The sequence below is a fragment of the Euleptes europaea genome, chromosome 9, assembly GCF_029931775.1.
Source record: "Euleptes europaea isolate rEulEur1 chromosome 9, rEulEur1.hap1, whole genome shotgun sequence".
Taxonomy (NCBI): domain Eukaryota; kingdom Metazoa; phylum Chordata; class Lepidosauria; order Squamata; family Sphaerodactylidae; genus Euleptes; species Euleptes europaea.
This window is the reverse complement of record NC_079320.1, coordinates 73,434,596-73,451,279: the sequence shown is the minus strand read 5'-3', so window position 1 is coordinate 73,451,279 and position 16,684 is coordinate 73,434,596. Positions and strand designations below refer to the sequence as shown.

The 16,684-nt window shown below is 44.8% G+C and overlaps 1 protein-coding gene across 1 annotated transcript in view; it reads right to left on the bottom strand.

Moving 5' to 3' along the window:
• The window catches only part of ARAP2 (ArfGAP with RhoGAP domain, ankyrin repeat and PH domain 2), a 128,839-nt gene that overhangs the window by 17,735 nt on the left and 94,420 nt on the right, over positions 1 to 16,684 (bottom strand). Inside the window, 4 exon segments of the mRNA XM_056855272.1 lie at positions 4,662 to 4,790; positions 9,371 to 9,488; positions 12,506 to 12,580; positions 14,886 to 14,954. Of these exon segments, the coding sequence (XP_056711250.1) occupies positions 4,662 to 4,790; positions 9,371 to 9,488; positions 12,506 to 12,580; positions 14,886 to 14,954 (391 nt within the window).

Genomic DNA, 16,684 nt, shown 5'->3' with positions numbered 1-16,684 from the left:
TGAGAGAACTGTGACTAGTCCGAGTTCACCCAGCAGGCTTCTTGCTGAGGAAACAAACCTGGTTTACCAGATTAGAGTCTGCCGCTCTTAACCATTCCACCACATTGGCCCTCAAAAAGACAACCACAAAAAGAGAACAAGCAGCTACAAATACCCATTATTTGGATTCCCTTATTTGTTAGGGCAGGCAGGTACTTATCCACTGGGCAATGCAGCTGACTGAATCAGGCTTTGCCTTCTTTAGAGAGACAAGGAAGGATTTTCCTTTGAACGTAGCCTTGATTAGACTTTGGGCAGGAATATTTTTCACCTTCCCTGGGGTTTTTTTCTTCTCCTGGGTGGACTTCAGTGGTAATGGTTCAATTGACTGGCTGTGACTGTTTGACAAACTACTCTTGGCAGAAGGACAACCACAGAAGCAGAAGACCGTCAGCTGTGGTAAGGTGTCTGGAATGAAAATTTCAGCTGCTCATTTTCCTTTCGCCTGCAAGCATAGGGAATGCAGGTTTCACAAACGAAACAGCACCTGTGTGGGCTGATATCAGGTTGTGGCATGGCCAGTCTTCAAGAAGAGGGAATATGGGGTGTGTGGCCATGAAGGACCCCCTCTACAGACAATACACTCCGTAGATATGGAACAGGATGCAGGGACAAAGGCAGATTCTCTTAGGTATACTTTACTCCAAGCAAACTAAATCTTATAAGGAGGGCCTTATTGGCCATTTAGCTTACCAGGAAAGTTCCCTGTGTGCTAGCTGCCTTGGACAACTACTAACAGCCAGGAGCAAAGCAAGCCAAGCCCACTTGCTCTGCCCAAGCAGCACTCACTTGGACCCACTGACTTGACTTGGACCCATTCAGTGGTCACCCACCACTTTCTCCCATACTGCCACCATCTTCTGGTGGTGTGGAGGAGGCAACGGGCGAGCTGACACACAATGTTGTTGCCACTTGTTGGACTACAGTTGACCAGCCCTGGCAGCACCACAGGGGCTAAGTTTGCTCCTGGGTTGCTTCAACTTCCTAGTTTGTTCTGGCTTCTAAATTAAAATGGTCATCTTGAACACAGCCCAGAATAGTCCATGAAGCAACTGTAGGTAGGCTAATATGTCGGCAACTGCTAAAGCTTCAGGCAAAGAAAGGAGGGAAGCTGCCTGTGAATAAAATTGTTGACATCAGTATCTTAATAGAGTGATGGAGAAGTTTGTCCTAAACGTTCAGGGCCTGAAGAGTCAGTAAGCAGGTTCTGACAGGTTCCTCCCAAGATCCTTCATCACCACCCATAAACCAATTGTTTCTGCCCTGGCTCCAATCCTCATCTGCCCAGTTCTCCAATCCAATTCTCATCTGCCCAGTTCTGTTCTAGCTCTCCCTCATTTTGGCTATACCCATTTATGTATAAATAAAACATATGCCTATGCCATTATATCTGCACACTGCTTTATCTACCTGTGCTTGTGCCACACAAAGTTGAGTACAGTTTGCTTTCAACAGTTTAAGTGCTTCTGAAAGGATGCCAGTTCTCCATGTAACAAATTGACAGTGAAATCACATTTGATTTACTTTCATTATTTCCTTTTTAGATCCCAGTTTTAAGGTGTATCAGTGGTAATAGACAGAGCGATAATGCTGGAATCAGGGGGTCCATTGTGATTGATGGAAAAAGCATTTGCTCAGACAGAGGCAAAGGGAATGAAATAACTAAATGCCCCAAAATCTATCAGTAAGCTCACCCACACAAAACATGTTGACAAGGCCCTGGTTGCTGTGACACATTACCAGGCAGAGGAAGGAGGAGAAATTACCTGCGGCTCCAGTGGTTAAAAATTTGATACCCAAAAAAGGTCTACCCCAAAACCAAGAGTACTGGCCTGATCAGGCCAAAGTTAAGCTCATGCTTCGCTTTCCATTTTTATGTTTTTATCCTGCCTTTTGGTTGGTTCTAAATGGGATTGTGAATTTTTATTTAGATAAGATACTGAAAAAGTCCACTGTGATTATTCTTCTTGAATGGTATTGTACGTTTAGAAATGTTGTTTTCAGCACCCATGGTTAAGAATGGGTATTCAGTATTGGGGTAAAGATAGACAGAACACTGGGATAGATCAGCAAGCCAACTGTTGGGTTATAAGCTTCAAGACTGTACACATAGAGTATCCCTTATCTGGACATCCTATATCCAGAGTGATCCGAAAACTGAACCCTTCGAGACGGCATGCAGGCAGATCCATATTGCCTGCTTTCAATGTTTCCTTTCATTTAAAAAAATAAAATACAGTGTACACTGCATCAGCCATTAAACAAGAGCAACAACAAACAAACTAATGATGACAGGCTTTCAGTCTCCACCAAAAAAGGTGGCATAGCCTTGGTGTTTTCAATGGGACCTTTTCCCTCTTTTTCTTTATTTTTAAAAGGGTTTTTTTTGTGTGTCCGCAGAGGCTGGGAAGCCTCTGAGGAGGCGGCTCCTGGCCGCCATGGATTTCTAGAGGAGGGGCTGTGGCTCAGTGGTAGAGCATCTGCTTGGCATGCAGAAGGTCCCAGGTTCAATCCCCAGCATCTCCAGTTAAAGCGACTAGGCAAGTAGGTGATGTGAAAGCCCTCTGCCTGAGGCCCCGGAGAGCAGCTGCCAGTCTGAGTAGACAACACTGATGGACCAAGGGTCTGATTCAGTATAAGGCAGCTTCATGTGTTCATGTGTACCCCCCCTTTCAGGACTGCACTCAAAGTTGAGCATTTTCACATCCCAGTCATTTATAATGGGGGAGTATTTCATTCACTGTGCATTCCTGAGTGGGGGGGGCGAGGCCTCTTAAAAGGTGGCGTGACCTCGCCGCCAGCGTAAGTGCACCTAATCACGCAACAAGACGCACTTACACTGGCGGTGAGGGCAGTTCTGCCAGTGTCCGACAGGGGGAGGAGCTGTCGGTCGGCGGCTTCCTGTCCCCATTCGCCCCATTACGCTGGTGCCGGGAACAGCATTGCTGCGCCTGCTTTTTAGCAGACGCAGCCTCGCTGTTTTCAATGGGGCGAAAGGCCCTGTTAAACAAAAAAAAAGCTGCGAAACAGGTTTTTTTTTGTTTGTTTATTGCATATGGGGAACGGCATTAGGAGACGGCTCGCCTGCGCCTTCTCCCGGCCGTTCCCGTACGCCAATTCTCAGGAATGTGCAGTAACTGCTTAGTTCTCTCACTAAGCTCAATAAGATGTAAAAGTGCTAATTCTTGTTTGGATCTATACTGCAAGCTTTTTCTTTTTCTTTTTAAGAGTCTTATGTAACAGTTCTTCATACAGGAGTTTAATTAGCTCACACTCAACATGTTTATGAGTAATTTCTATGAAAGTTTCAATTTTGGCATCAAAGCCATTTATTTCAAATTTCTTTTCAAGGGACAAGTGGGAGCCAGCATGATTTAGTGGTTAAGAGGGGTGGTGTGGAACAGTGGACTCTGGTCTGGAGAACTGGGTTTGATTCCCCACTCTTCCACATGAGCGGCGGAGGCTAATACGGTGAACTGGATTTGTTTCCCCACTCCTCCACATGAAGCCAGCTGGGTGACCTTGGGCTAGTCACAGTTCTCTTAGAGCTCTCTCAGCCCCACCTACCTCACAGGGTGTCTGTTGTGGGGAGGGGAAGGGAAGGTGATTGTAGGCCAGTTTGATTCTTCCTTAAGTGGTAGAGAAAGTCAGCATATAAAAACCAACTTTTCTTCTTCTGGGTACAGGATGGATCTTCTGCTCCCTCAACCAGTATTTTAAAGGTTTTTGTGCAGCCAGCCTCTTCTCCATCAGTGAGGCACTTAAGGCTTTTGACACGGGCGAGTACAGTTTGTGGTAGGTGAAGGACAGCGATATTCACTCAGTGGCCTGGGAGCCACATGTGGCTCTTTGACATGCCACCGTTGGCTCTTCTGAGCACTGTTTCTTCAGAAATTGGAAATAAATTCATTATTATCATGGACCCGTGGCGCAGAGTGGTAAGCTGCAGTACTGCAGTCCAAGCTCTGCTCAAACCTGAATTCGATCCCAATGAAGTTGGTTTCAGGTAGCCGGCTCAAGGTTGACTCAGCCTTCCATCCTTCCGAGGTCAGTAAAATGAGGACCCAGCTTGCTGGGGGTAAAGGGAAGATGACTGGGGAAGGCACTGGCAAACCACCCCGTAAACAAAGTCTGCCTAGGAAATGTCAGGATGTGACGCACCCCATGGGTCAGGAAAGATCCGGTGCTTGCACAGGGGACCTTTATCTTTTAAGATAAAAAATATTTATTTTAAAAATGCAACACAACTTGCCCATGACAATTATATCAAGGCTGTGCAGATGTAGGGATTTTGTGTCTGAGGACAGGTCAACAGACGCAGCTGAATAAAATGATGTTTTCACACTCGTAGATAAAGCCACGAACAGAACAAACTTACAGTCAGAAGGTGAGTGTGTGTGTGTGTGTGTGTGTGTGTGTGTGTGTGTGTGTGTGTGAAATGTGAGTTTCTCATCAGTTCTAGAAGATTCTAAGGCAGGGCCATGGCTGCTGGTACCGGCAGTTCCCCGTGGTCTTGTGCCTCGTGTCGTCGTTCGGTATCCCTTGAAACTTCAAATTCCAACCAGGATTTCATACATTAAGTTCTTTCCTATTCAATTATTCAAAAAAATTTTTCTACATACCATTGTACAGTGTCCTTGTGTCTGCTGACAGAAACTTCTTGATTATTAGACCTGCACTGCTGGGGTTAGGCAGAGAGCTCCAATGAAGAATTTGTTCCAACACATTTTCAGTATAATGCAGAGGGCGTTCTGGTTTAAAAAAAATCCAGAAATAATAATGATTAAAGATATCTTCATTTTGCAACTCAGACAAGACTGGATTCTTTAATTAGATCAGCCTACATTCAGGATCGCATGACCTATAACAAGAGATTTCTGATCTATATTCTGAACACATGCAGCTATTAAATCGCCAATATCAGATCTACTCAAACACAGTTGATATCTCATCTAAAGGTAAAGGTCCCCTGTGCAAGCACTGGGTCATTCCTGACCCATGGGGTGATGCCACATGTCGACGTTTACTTGGCAGACTTTGTTTACGGGGTGGTTTGCCAGTGCCTTCCCCAGTCATCTTCCCTTCACCCTCAGCAAGCTGGGTACTCATTTGACCGACCTCGGAAGGATGGAAGGCGGAGTCAACCTTGAGCCGGCTACCTGAAACCAACTTCCGTTGGGATCGAACTCAGGTTGTGAGCAGAGCTTGGACTGCAGTACTGCAGCTTACCACCCTGAGCCATGGGGCTATTGATATCTCATCTACTAAGGTATAAAATGTACAGGCCCCCTTTTTCTACTAAAATAATACAGTGTGCAAATTCAGAATGAAGGAGAAAACACTCTCCTCTTTGTGGCATTACATGGATCATCTGTGACAAGAAAAAGCACAGAGCCACAACTTTGGATTCATAAACAGCAACATATTAAGCTGCCTTCTAGTGAATTAGTGGTCCACCGAGGTCAGTACTGTCTATTCTGACTGGCAGTGGATATTCAGGATCTCAGGAAGAGAGAAGTCTTAACCAAGATCTGCTTTCTGAGATCTTTCAACTGGAGATGCTAGAGAGCATCCTGTGTTCTCCTGTACACAAACCATGTTCTCTATCAGAGCCTTGGCTCCTCCCCTAATTGGACACAGAACTGGTGAAGCAGGGGGAAAAATAAGAGGATTTATATATTTGGATACAGAAGCCTTGGAAATTATGGAGCCAGGACTATACTCAGGCCTTCACTCCCATATTTGTGCAAGATACTATCCAGATATCAATGAACACATGGCAGATCACCGCAAATATAACAGTTGTATCCCCTACTGGATTGCTCATCCATACTTTTACACGAGAAAATAACTGTATCAGTTATTAGAGGCATGCTATTTTTGTCCCTGGGTGGGGGGAGGAGGAGGAGGAGAAGAAGAAGAAGAAGAGGAGGAGGAGGAGGAAGAGGAGTTACAATCACCTTCCCTTCCCCACAACATACACCCTATGAGGTAGGTGAGGCTGAGAGAGCTGTGACTAGCCCAAGGTTACCCAGCTGGCTTCATGTGTAGGAGTGGAGAAACCAACCCGGTTCGCCAGATTAGCCTCCGCCGCTCATGTGGAAGAGTGGGGAATGAAACCAGGTTCTCCAGATCAGAGTCCACCACTCCAAACCACCACTCTTAACCACTACACCACGCTGGCTCTCCTACACGATGCTAAAACTTCTTAAGCAAGTGACAAACCCCTTAACTATAAAAACCTCACAAGCTTTAACTATGTGGAAGAACTCCCTCCCATATCCCTGGCAGCGGCTGGCAACTCCAGGGGGAAGAGCAACACTCCGTATGGCAAAAGCCTGTGAAAAACTGCAGAGTGTGGGTTGGAGAAACTTTGCCATGGGTATGCCACTTTAGGTGGCATCTCCTCAGCAACACCGAGGGCCCTCTAATGTCCTTCTCTAAACCCAGACAACCACGAGGCTGTTGTGATTCACCCCTGAATGCAGCTTTCCCCCAACGGCTGCCATGCAATCAACTGAAATTAACTCTCACTCGAAAGATAAGGGTGTCACTCCAGTTCCACCTTAAAGGAAAACTCCAAAAGAAAAAGGCAGCAAAACAAGCCACATTCGCCAATAACGTGGCTCCCAGAGCAAACACCTACTGCTTTATTTATAGTTACATTGAAGACCATCTGTCATAATGGATTATATGGTACATAAATCATCCGATTGAAATGCATTAGTTATTTTACTGGCAACACACCTCATTTGCAAGCTATCCATCATATAGAAATCACTAAAAAATATTATATACTACAGAACCCATTTTATAGCACGTTCCCTGCATAAGGCCAGATAATTTTACCAATTATTTCTGCTGTTCTATATGTAAATAATTTAGTTGATCTTTAATATTTCAGTTCCAATATTTCAGACATCGAGCTGTCAAAACTTACACATCCCATTATTCTGCTCACAAGGTCATTATATGTTTGCCAGTAAACAGCGAGAGAGCTATTTGTTCCAATCCAACAATAAATATCAGAAGGAAATTGCATTCTCGAAAATGTAAGATTTTAATATACTTGTCTTCTCCGAATTTGGTTTCAGCCTGTTAAACAAATTCTACTTTGAGCTGAGGTCTTATTTTAAAAAGATGTTTAACTTCCTGGAAGACAGATGGTAGTAAAGTCAATTTCACCAGGGTTTAAGGAAGTCAATTCCAATTTCCCATTCACGTGATTGACTTGTGACTAGGCTTCATTCTAAAGGTGGGGGTTCACATTTGCTCCATAAATTGTTAGGGAGAAGAATTCTAGCCTACTTTTTATATGTGGGAATGTTTTGTTTTTTTCCTGGAGGATCATTCCAGATATGTGGCTGTGTTAGTCTGTCATAGCAAAATAAAACAGGAGCCAAGTGACATCTCAAAGACTAACAAAATGTATTGCAGCATAAACTTCCATAGGTCAGAACTTTCTTCATTAGTTGCATGGCGTTCATTCATTTGGATTGAGGTGTTTTCCACTATAAGCAGTGTGAAGTGGTAGAGTCTAGACACACTTATTATCAGTCACTGAGAAATAGGCAACTTCATTTACAGTGCAATCCTAAGAACACTTTCTGTGAAGTAAGCCCCATTGAACAGACCTAAGCAGGATTCTGAGTAAACCTGCTAAGGATTGCTATCTTAGACATCTTATGCTATGAGAATTCTACCCACCGCTTCTCATGCAAAGGGGCCTTTATTAATGAAACTAAGATTTATTTTCTCCTAATAAATTTCTCCTCGTCCTTCTCTTCAGTTACCTATCCCTCTTTGTCTGTGTGTACCTTCTGGGGTATATTCCCAGATGCAAATACCCAGGCTTATGCAAATATAGCCAGCCAATCCACTGATTCTCTTTTGATTTGCCAGGAACAGTTTATGGCAGTGAATTTCCATGGCCAATCACCTTTTGTTGGCACCAAACCTTGGCAAAATGGAGCAAGAAACAAATATGGCCATTTTAGACTTTGCCCAAAACAGCTAAGGAAAAGCATGGGACTCAAAAAAACATGGTCGCTTTTAGAAACAGTCATAGACCAGCACAGCTCTTCACAATTTACCTTAGTTTTACAATCTAACCACAGGTTTACACAAATTGTCAAACAGTTATTTGCACAATTATTATAAGCTATTTATACTACCCATTAAGATTGTTGGAATACTGAGGTTCTCAGCAGCATCTGGCGGATTCTACAGGCCTCAGCATAAAGCTTTGTTGTTCCTGCTGTAACCTGTGGATTTTCATCTATAAGCAACATTTTAGTATACCCTGGATCTGAATGGCCGGGATGCCTGCTAAGACAGGGGGAGATAAACTTAGAATGAATCTCTTGGTATAGTGGACAGAGCAGTAGAATGTGCTCCGTTGTTTCGATGTTCCTTAAAACACAGGGACATACCCTATCCTCCAAGGGAACCTTTCTGTATCTCCCATCCAGAACTGCCAAGGGAAGAACTTGGCATCTAGCAATTCTTTAGATTTAATATCTATTTTCACTGAGCAAGTCCAGTAGCACCTTAATGACCAACCAGATTGCTGAGGCATAAGGTTTCAGGCGCTAAAGCTCCCTTTGTCAGATACATATCTGATGACGGGACCATTGACTCTCAAAAGCTTATACCCTAGAAATCTTGTTGGTGATTTAAGGTGCTACCAGCCTCAAGTCTGGCTCTTCAACTGGAGACCATCATAGTTACTCAACTGACACTGTTTTAATGGAGACAGATCATGATGGGTAGATGTGTTAGCCTGTCCATAGCAGTAGAAAAGAGCAAGAGTCTAGTAGCACCTTAAAGACCAACAAAATTTCTGTCAGGGTATGAGCTTTTGTGAGTCACAGCTCACTTCTTCATATACCAAGAAGAAGTGAGCTGTGACTCACAAAAGCTCATACCCTGCCAGAAATTTTGTTAAAGGTGCTACTGGACTCTTGCTTTTTTCTGTTTTAATAGAAGTGTATACATTTTGTTGCCCTGATCTAGATGGCCCAGGCTAGTCTAATCTTGTCAGATTTCAGAAGCTAAGCAGGGTCAGCCCTGGCTAGTACTGGGATGGGAGACCACCAAAGAATACCAGGCAATGGCAAAACACCTCTGTTAGTCTCTTGACTTGAAAACCCTACTGGGTTGCCATAAGTTGGCTGCAAGTTGACAGCACTTTACACACATACATCTATTTTGCTGTAAAGCTGCTGCGGCTTTTTGTGCAGGAAAGAAAAGAAAGAAAAATAAGATGCGGAATGGGGGATACCAGTACACAAAGAAATGAGACTAACATCAACATATGGAAGTGACTAACCCAGCTCTCCATTTTCAATCACTTCAAATGCAGTCCACTTGTCGTCCCTGTGGGGCGTGATATTCTTAATTCCTAATATGTCACTGGTCAATTCTCCAGCCTCCATCATGGGTGATACCTGTTTGGAACATCATGACAATTATGTAAAATAGATCACTTTAAAAAAAAATAAAAAGTACTGTGGTTCTCAGTTGTGCAGAAGTTTAATGCTCTCAATTGGAAGGGGAGGGAGAACATAAGAAGAAGAAGAGTTGGTTTTTATATGCCGACTATCTCTACCTTCTAAGGAGAATCAAACCGGCTTAAAATCTTTTTCCCTTTCTCTCACCACAACAGGCACCTTGGGAGGTAGGTGAGGCTGAGAGAGCTCGAAGAGAACTGTGACTAGCCCAAGGTCACCCAGCTGGCTTCATGTGTAGGAGTGGGGAATCAAACCCGGTTCACCAGATTAGAATCTGCCGCTCTTAACCACTATACCACACTACACATAACTGTTCTTATATAAGGTCAGTCTGCAAAAATGCCAGCATTGTGAATCCCTTCATTATTCATCCGATTCACAGCGAAGTCATCATTAGCTATGCAACACAGGACTGGAAACCATTCATATAATTTTAGGAAAATAGAGAGGTATACTAATGAATGCGTTGGCCCCTCGAACGTCCTGCAAAAGCTTGCACTGCGTTGTTTTTAAGGTAGAAAGGTAACTGCAATTGATATGCAAACTTCTTTCTCTGCCATGTTATGTATTTTTATATAAAAAGCAGACATTTTTTGTGAAGGGGCTGATCTTGCCAACCCATGACTTGCGTATAAAATTATAATGAAAGGGAAACTTGGGACCATTTCCGATCCTCTGACTGTACTCGATGACTGCAAGGATTTAATTTTCCATCCATCTTCCCCCCTTCCCCTTCAGCACATGGAAGGTGGAACAATTCTGCGTCAGACTTGTGGCTTTCCAGAAATGCTACTAGGACCCAGGCTTCACACTTCACTTGTCAGGACAGCGAGAGTAAGAGTTTTGGCCCATGGGGGGAAAGCTCCTCCTGCCTGGCAGGATGCCGAGAGACATACCGTATTTTTCGCTCCATAGGACGCACCGCTCCATAAGACGCACCTAGTTTTTAGAGGAGGAAAACAAGAAAAAATCTTGTTTTCCTCCTCTAAAAACTTGTCTTATGGAGCGAATGCCGACTGGGCGCGTGCGCGTCGGGACGGCGCGAGCCGGCGTTCCCCGCCCTGATGGCCAGCTGGGAGGCGGGCGCAGAGCTGGCTGGGCGCGTGCACGTCGGGACCATAAGACACCCCCCCCAGCTGGCTGTCGGGGCGGGGAAAGCCGGCTTGTGTCATTCCAGCGCGCCCAGCCGGCTCTGTGTGCCCTGCCTGGCTCCCAGCTGGCCGTCGGGGCGGGGGAAGCTGGCTCGCGCTGGAACAACGCGAGCCGGCTTTCCCCGCCCCGACGGCCAGCTGGGAGGCGGGCGGGGCGCATGGAGCCGGCTGGGCGTGCTGGAATGGGGCGCACAGAGCCGGCTTGTGTCTTTCCAGCACGCCCAGCCGGCTCTGTGCGCACATTCGCTCCATAAGACGCACAGACATTTCCCCTCACTTTTGAGGAGGAAAAAAGTGTGTCTTATGGAGTAAAAATACGGTAGGTGACCTTGTTACTGCTAAGTGAACACCCCCTGGATATTTGTTCATTACTGGGGCTGCAGGATTAAGGGTTAAAAAACTGAAACATTTGAATCCCTGCCTCTTTACATGCTGCTTTGTGATTGGCTTTCACAGCCAGCTTCTGTGTCCAGTGCTTTGCCTTCTGCACAGAGATTTCAGCCGGGCTGAGCTCAGGGGAAAGGGAATAGTTGGGTTTAACAAAAGAATGGGAAGACCAGGACATGGCAGTGAAGTAATTTCTAATGGATGGAAAACTCATGCAGAACTCCAAGGAACAACCGAGTCAGATGGGGGGGGGGGTCCAAGTGCATAAGTGACCATAGTCTGTTTAAGGAATATGCATAATGGACAATGCACGCGAACATAAGCAGAGCCGCCAGCACAGAGAAGCAAGCTTTTTACTCATACCTATGTAAGAAAACTGAGCACACAACACTATACAATCTTGTGTTGCTGGACTACCCTATTCAGACTGTAGTAGACAGTGGGAGGGAGGATTGGCTTCCTCCCCTGCCCGCCCCCCCCCCCCCGACTGATATTGTTATTAAGGGGGACATGCATGGAGCACTAGCACTTAACGGGGACTTAGTCACTGAGCTGGTACACGTAGGCTGACCAGCCTCCAGGTACTAGCTGGAGATCTCCTGCTATTACAAATGATCTCCAGCCAATAGAGATCAGTTCACCTGGAGAAAATGGCCGCTTTGGCCATTGGGCCCTATGGCATTGAAGCCCCTCCTCTCCACAAACCCCGCCCTCCTCAGGATCCGCCCAAAAAAACTCCTGCCGGTGGCGAAGAGGTACCTGGCAACCCTAGGTACACGTGAGCAGAAACCCACCTGAGCTGCTGAGTGCTTAACCAGGCCATATGCCACAGATTTCAACGTGTGTGTGTATGTGTGTTTAAGCAACCCAGAAGGTAAAATGTAAGTATGTTACTTAGCTAAAAGGAAGACTAGGGTTTTCCCCCACATGTCTCATCAAGAAAAAGAGGGGAGACATCTTAAATTACTATACAAATCACATTTATGTTCAGTTTATTAATGTACAGTAATTTCACAAAACACCCTTTGTCTATCTTTTTTTAGAGGGGTCACTCAAGGGCGTGAACCATTTTTATAGGGTTGCCAGGTCCCTCTTTGCCACCGGCAGAAGGTTTCTGGGGCAGAGCTTGAGGAGGGAGGGGTTTGCGTAGTGGAGAGACTTCAATGCCATAGAACCCAATTGCCAAAGCAGCCATTTTCTCCAGGTGAACTGATCTCTACCAGCAGGAGACCAATTGTAATAGCAGGAGATCTCCAGCCATCACCTGGAGGTTGACAACCCTACATTTTAAAGAGAAAGACAACTAAATTAAGTGAAATCATAATTCAGGACATTAATACCCATGTTTAAAACTAGCGCTTCGTACTAGCTAAAGCTCATAGAAATTTTACAAAAAAAGAAAGATGGCATACAAACCCTTATTATAACACTGCAATCTGGTTCCTTTCTTTCCACGTACACCTCAACTAGCAAGTCTCCAGCCTGTGAAACCTATATTGAAAAAAAGAAAGAAAGCCTCTATTTTCCATCATCGCTGGCCTCCCTACTCCCCCCCCTTTTGTTTTTATATTATCTATTAATCGAGGTGTGGGGGTGTTGTCGTACTTTGGTCACATTATGAGAAGACAAGAGTCACTGAAAAAGACAGTCATGCTAGGAAAAGTTGAAGGAAAAGAGGAAGACCCAACCAGAGATGGATTGACTCTATAAAGGAAGCCACAGCCCTCAGTTTGCAAGACCTGAGCAAGGCTGTTAAAGATAGGATGTTTTGGAGGACACTGATTCATAGGGTTGCCATGAGTCGGAGGGGACTTGACGGCACTTAACACACACACATCCAGAAATGAATTTGCACATCTAGATCGGAAGCCCTATTTAGTAGTAATTTCCTAGCACAGCAGAAAGAATCAGAAGCAGAAGCAGAAGAAGAAGAGTTGGTTTTTATATGCCGACTTTCTCTAGCACTTAAGGAAAAATCAAACCGCCTTACAATCACCTTCCCTTCCCCTCCCCACAACAGACACCCTGTGAGGTAGGTGGGGCTGAGAGAGCTCTTAAGAGAGCTGTGACTAGCTCAAGGTAACCCAGCTGGCTTCATATGTAGGAGTGGGGAAATCAACCTGGTTCACTAGAGTCCACCGCTCATGTGGAGGAGTGGGGAATCAAACCTGGTTCTCCAGATTAGAGTCCACCACTCCAAACCACTGCTCTTAACCACTACACCACGCTGGCTGAGGAAGTTATGGGAAATATTTTGAGCAACTTTCTGCAGAAAGAACACTTCACTTTCTGTGACTTAAAACCACGCAGCATCGCTCTGTTATAAAGAGCTGCATAATGGAGAAATTAGGACTTTTAGGTCACAGCGGCCGCCGAGAATCAAAACTAATGGAATCATTTGTGAGGGAGAAAAATGTTACAAAGCTACTTTGAAGAAAGCTTCTTAATTATACTGGCAGAGACTCAGGGAAAAAAAGAGCCTGGTAAAATTTGTTTTTCAGATATTCCTACTGGAAGGAAGGGGGGAGTGTTTGGAGGGAAGAATGAAGCTGACATTTGATTTCCACTGAGCATATGTAAACAACTGCACGCTGGGGGGAAATACGTGCCGCAAATTACCGCAGATGAAAAGAGCTGCCAAAGTGTTTGGTGGGCAGGAAAGGGGGAAAAAAGATGAAGAATGGTTAGCCAAACACCGAGTGGCTTGGAAAACAAGGTCATGGTACACAACGGGAGAGGCAGGCCGTGTTTCTTTGAGATGCAAAAGAAGTTCTGGGCTGAGTCAGTTTTTCAAGCAGCTTGCTATTTTAATCGCTCAAAAAGACACTTTAAGACTCCTACCTCCCCCCGCCCAAGCTAGCTTAATTTCTGCCGGCTGTCTTTCACCGTTGAACAAAAGGTAGCGGTATAAGTGTACAGTAGCATCGCTAGACTTAAACTCCTTTGCCTTCCGAAAGGTTAACAGAAAGAAGATTGTCTCATGCAATAAATAGGGCCCACAGGCCACAGGTGGTATGTGAATTGTTGAGACTGCATCAAACAGTCAGACAAATGGCTCCATCTAGGGGATGCTGTGGATCTATGCTCTGAAATTTATAATGGATGCGTCTTGTAGGAAATAAATAACCCTTTTGTAGGCCTGATAACTTGGTGATTGTCTTGAGTCAAAGTGAAGATCTCTGAGACCCTGGAGAGCTGCTGCTGGTCTCAGAAGACAATACTGACTTTGATGGATCAAGGTCTGATTCAGTATAAGGCAGCTTCATGTGTTCATGTGCCATTTGTCTGACCTAAAATGCTGAGTGGGGCATTGGCAAATATGTTCCCCAACTGAGTTTTGGGTCAGAAAAACAGTGCATGGGGGAGGCAGGAGTCTATCTTCCCCGTGCCTTGGAGGTCATGACCATAATTGTGCTCTTCTGGTGCTCTTAAATAGCTTTCCCCAGTGATACAGATGGAAACACGTCCTGGGATGAACCCAGGGATAGTAACTCATCTAGTTTGGCCCTAGGTTGACTATTAAATGCCATATGCTGGTGATGCAGAAACCATCGTCAAGGGTATTTAATCTTAATATTGTCGAAGGCTTTCACGGTCAGAGTTCATTGGTTCTTGTGGGTTATCCGGGCTGTGTAATCGTGGTCTTGGTATTTTCTTTCCTGACGTTTCGCCAGCAGCTGTGGCAGGCATCTTCAGAGGAGTAACACTGAAGGACAGTGTCTCTCAGTGTCAAGTGCTACACATAATTTAGGCCAGGGAGATAGGAATGGTGGGGAAAGGTATCATTATTACTTACTTGAGTATCCTTCCACTTTGTAATGAAGCTGTTCTCAATATCCATTTGCTTCACTTGGTCTTCATGTACCTGCTCATAAAGAAAAGGTTAATAGAGCATCTGGGAATTGGTACATTTCCTTTATAACCTCTTGTGCCGTTTTCAAAAAACAGCAACAGAAGTGGGCTACACCATTGCAAATAGATAAAAATACCTACATTACTATCCACCGACAGTGGCATGGCATATGAGAGTGGTAGAACGAGGTGGTATAGTCCTGCAGTAACAGAGTAGACTGTACTACTTCAGACTGTGAGTGGGAAGTTACATTTTTCAATGCTGCCCACCACTGAAAGAATCCCTACAAGAAAACCATTAGCTCATCAGGGAGAATATTTCTAGCTCAACCCACTCTGCTGTAATAGCTTTCTATCTGCAAAATATAGCAGGTTACTAAAAAATGGGACCCCACCGCCCCATCTGCAGTCGGAGGAGCCCATTCTAAACAGAAGGCTACCAGCATGAGAAGATCAGGGAGACATTTCAGCTGCTGAGATGTGGTAGTTACAAACAGCAACTCTACTTAAAAGATTTCAACCAATTTTAGGAGAGTTCTCATTAATCGTTTATCTAATAGGAATGGGTGGCTTAAAATGCATGGTGTGAAGACCAAAACCAAAACCAACAAAAACCCAGTAATGGGGTAATTCAGCATTATGGTATATCTTTCTGCAAACTTTTCTGTGGGTATATATTTCTGCAAAACTGGGAGTAGCCCCCAGGTTTGCAGAAAAAATCTGAAATCTGAAAAGCGGTGTAAAGCCCCCCCCCCCAAGAAAAAAAGCTATGTCTGTTCATTATGTGCTTATGCAGACATCATGGGGGAAAGCTGATATTCAGATGGCATTTTGGGTCCCTCTGGCAAGAAGTGGAGCTGTAATTAATCATAGAATGATAGAGTTGGAAGGGTCCATACAGGCCATCTAGTCCAACCCCCTGCTTAATGCATGATCAGCCTAGAACATCCCTGATAAGGGTTTGTCCAGCCTTTGCTTAAAAACTGCCAGTGAGGGGGAGCTCACCACCTCCTGAGGTAGCTGATTCCACTGTCGAACAACTGTTACTGTAAAATTTCCATCCTAATATCCAGCCAGTACCTTTCTATCCACAACTTAAACCCATTATTGTGAGTCCTATCTTCTGCGGCCAACAGGAACAGTTCCCTGCCCTCCTAATGAAGCTAAGCAACAACAACCTCTCTTAATGACAAAAGGCCTTGTGCACCTTAAAGACTAAAAATATATATTTTGAGGCATCAGTTTTTCTAAGTCAAGACCCATTTCATCAGATGCACCTTTCCTATGAGGAAAGGTTGATGGAGCTGGGTATGTTTAGCCTGAAGAGGAGAAGACTGAGAGGGGATATGATAACCATCTTCAAGTACTTGAAGGGCTGTCATTTAGAGGATGGTGCCGAGTTGTTTTCTGTTTCCCTAGAAGGTCGGACCAGAACCAACGGGTTGAAATTAAATCAAGAGTTTCCGGCTAAACATTAGGAAGAACTTTCTAACAGTTAGAGCAGTTCCTCAGTGGAACAGGCTTCCTCGGGAGGTGGTGGGCTCTCCTTCATCAGAGATTTTTAAGCAGAGACCAGATGGCTAACTGTCAGCAACGCTGATTCTGTGAACTTAGGCACCTCAAGTGAAGGAGGGCAGGAAGGGTTGTGTCAGTGTTTGGCTCTTGTGGCCCTTTCTTATATGCCCAGGGTAATGCTGATCGCCACTTTGTGGTCAGGAAGGAATTTTCCTCCAGGCCATATTG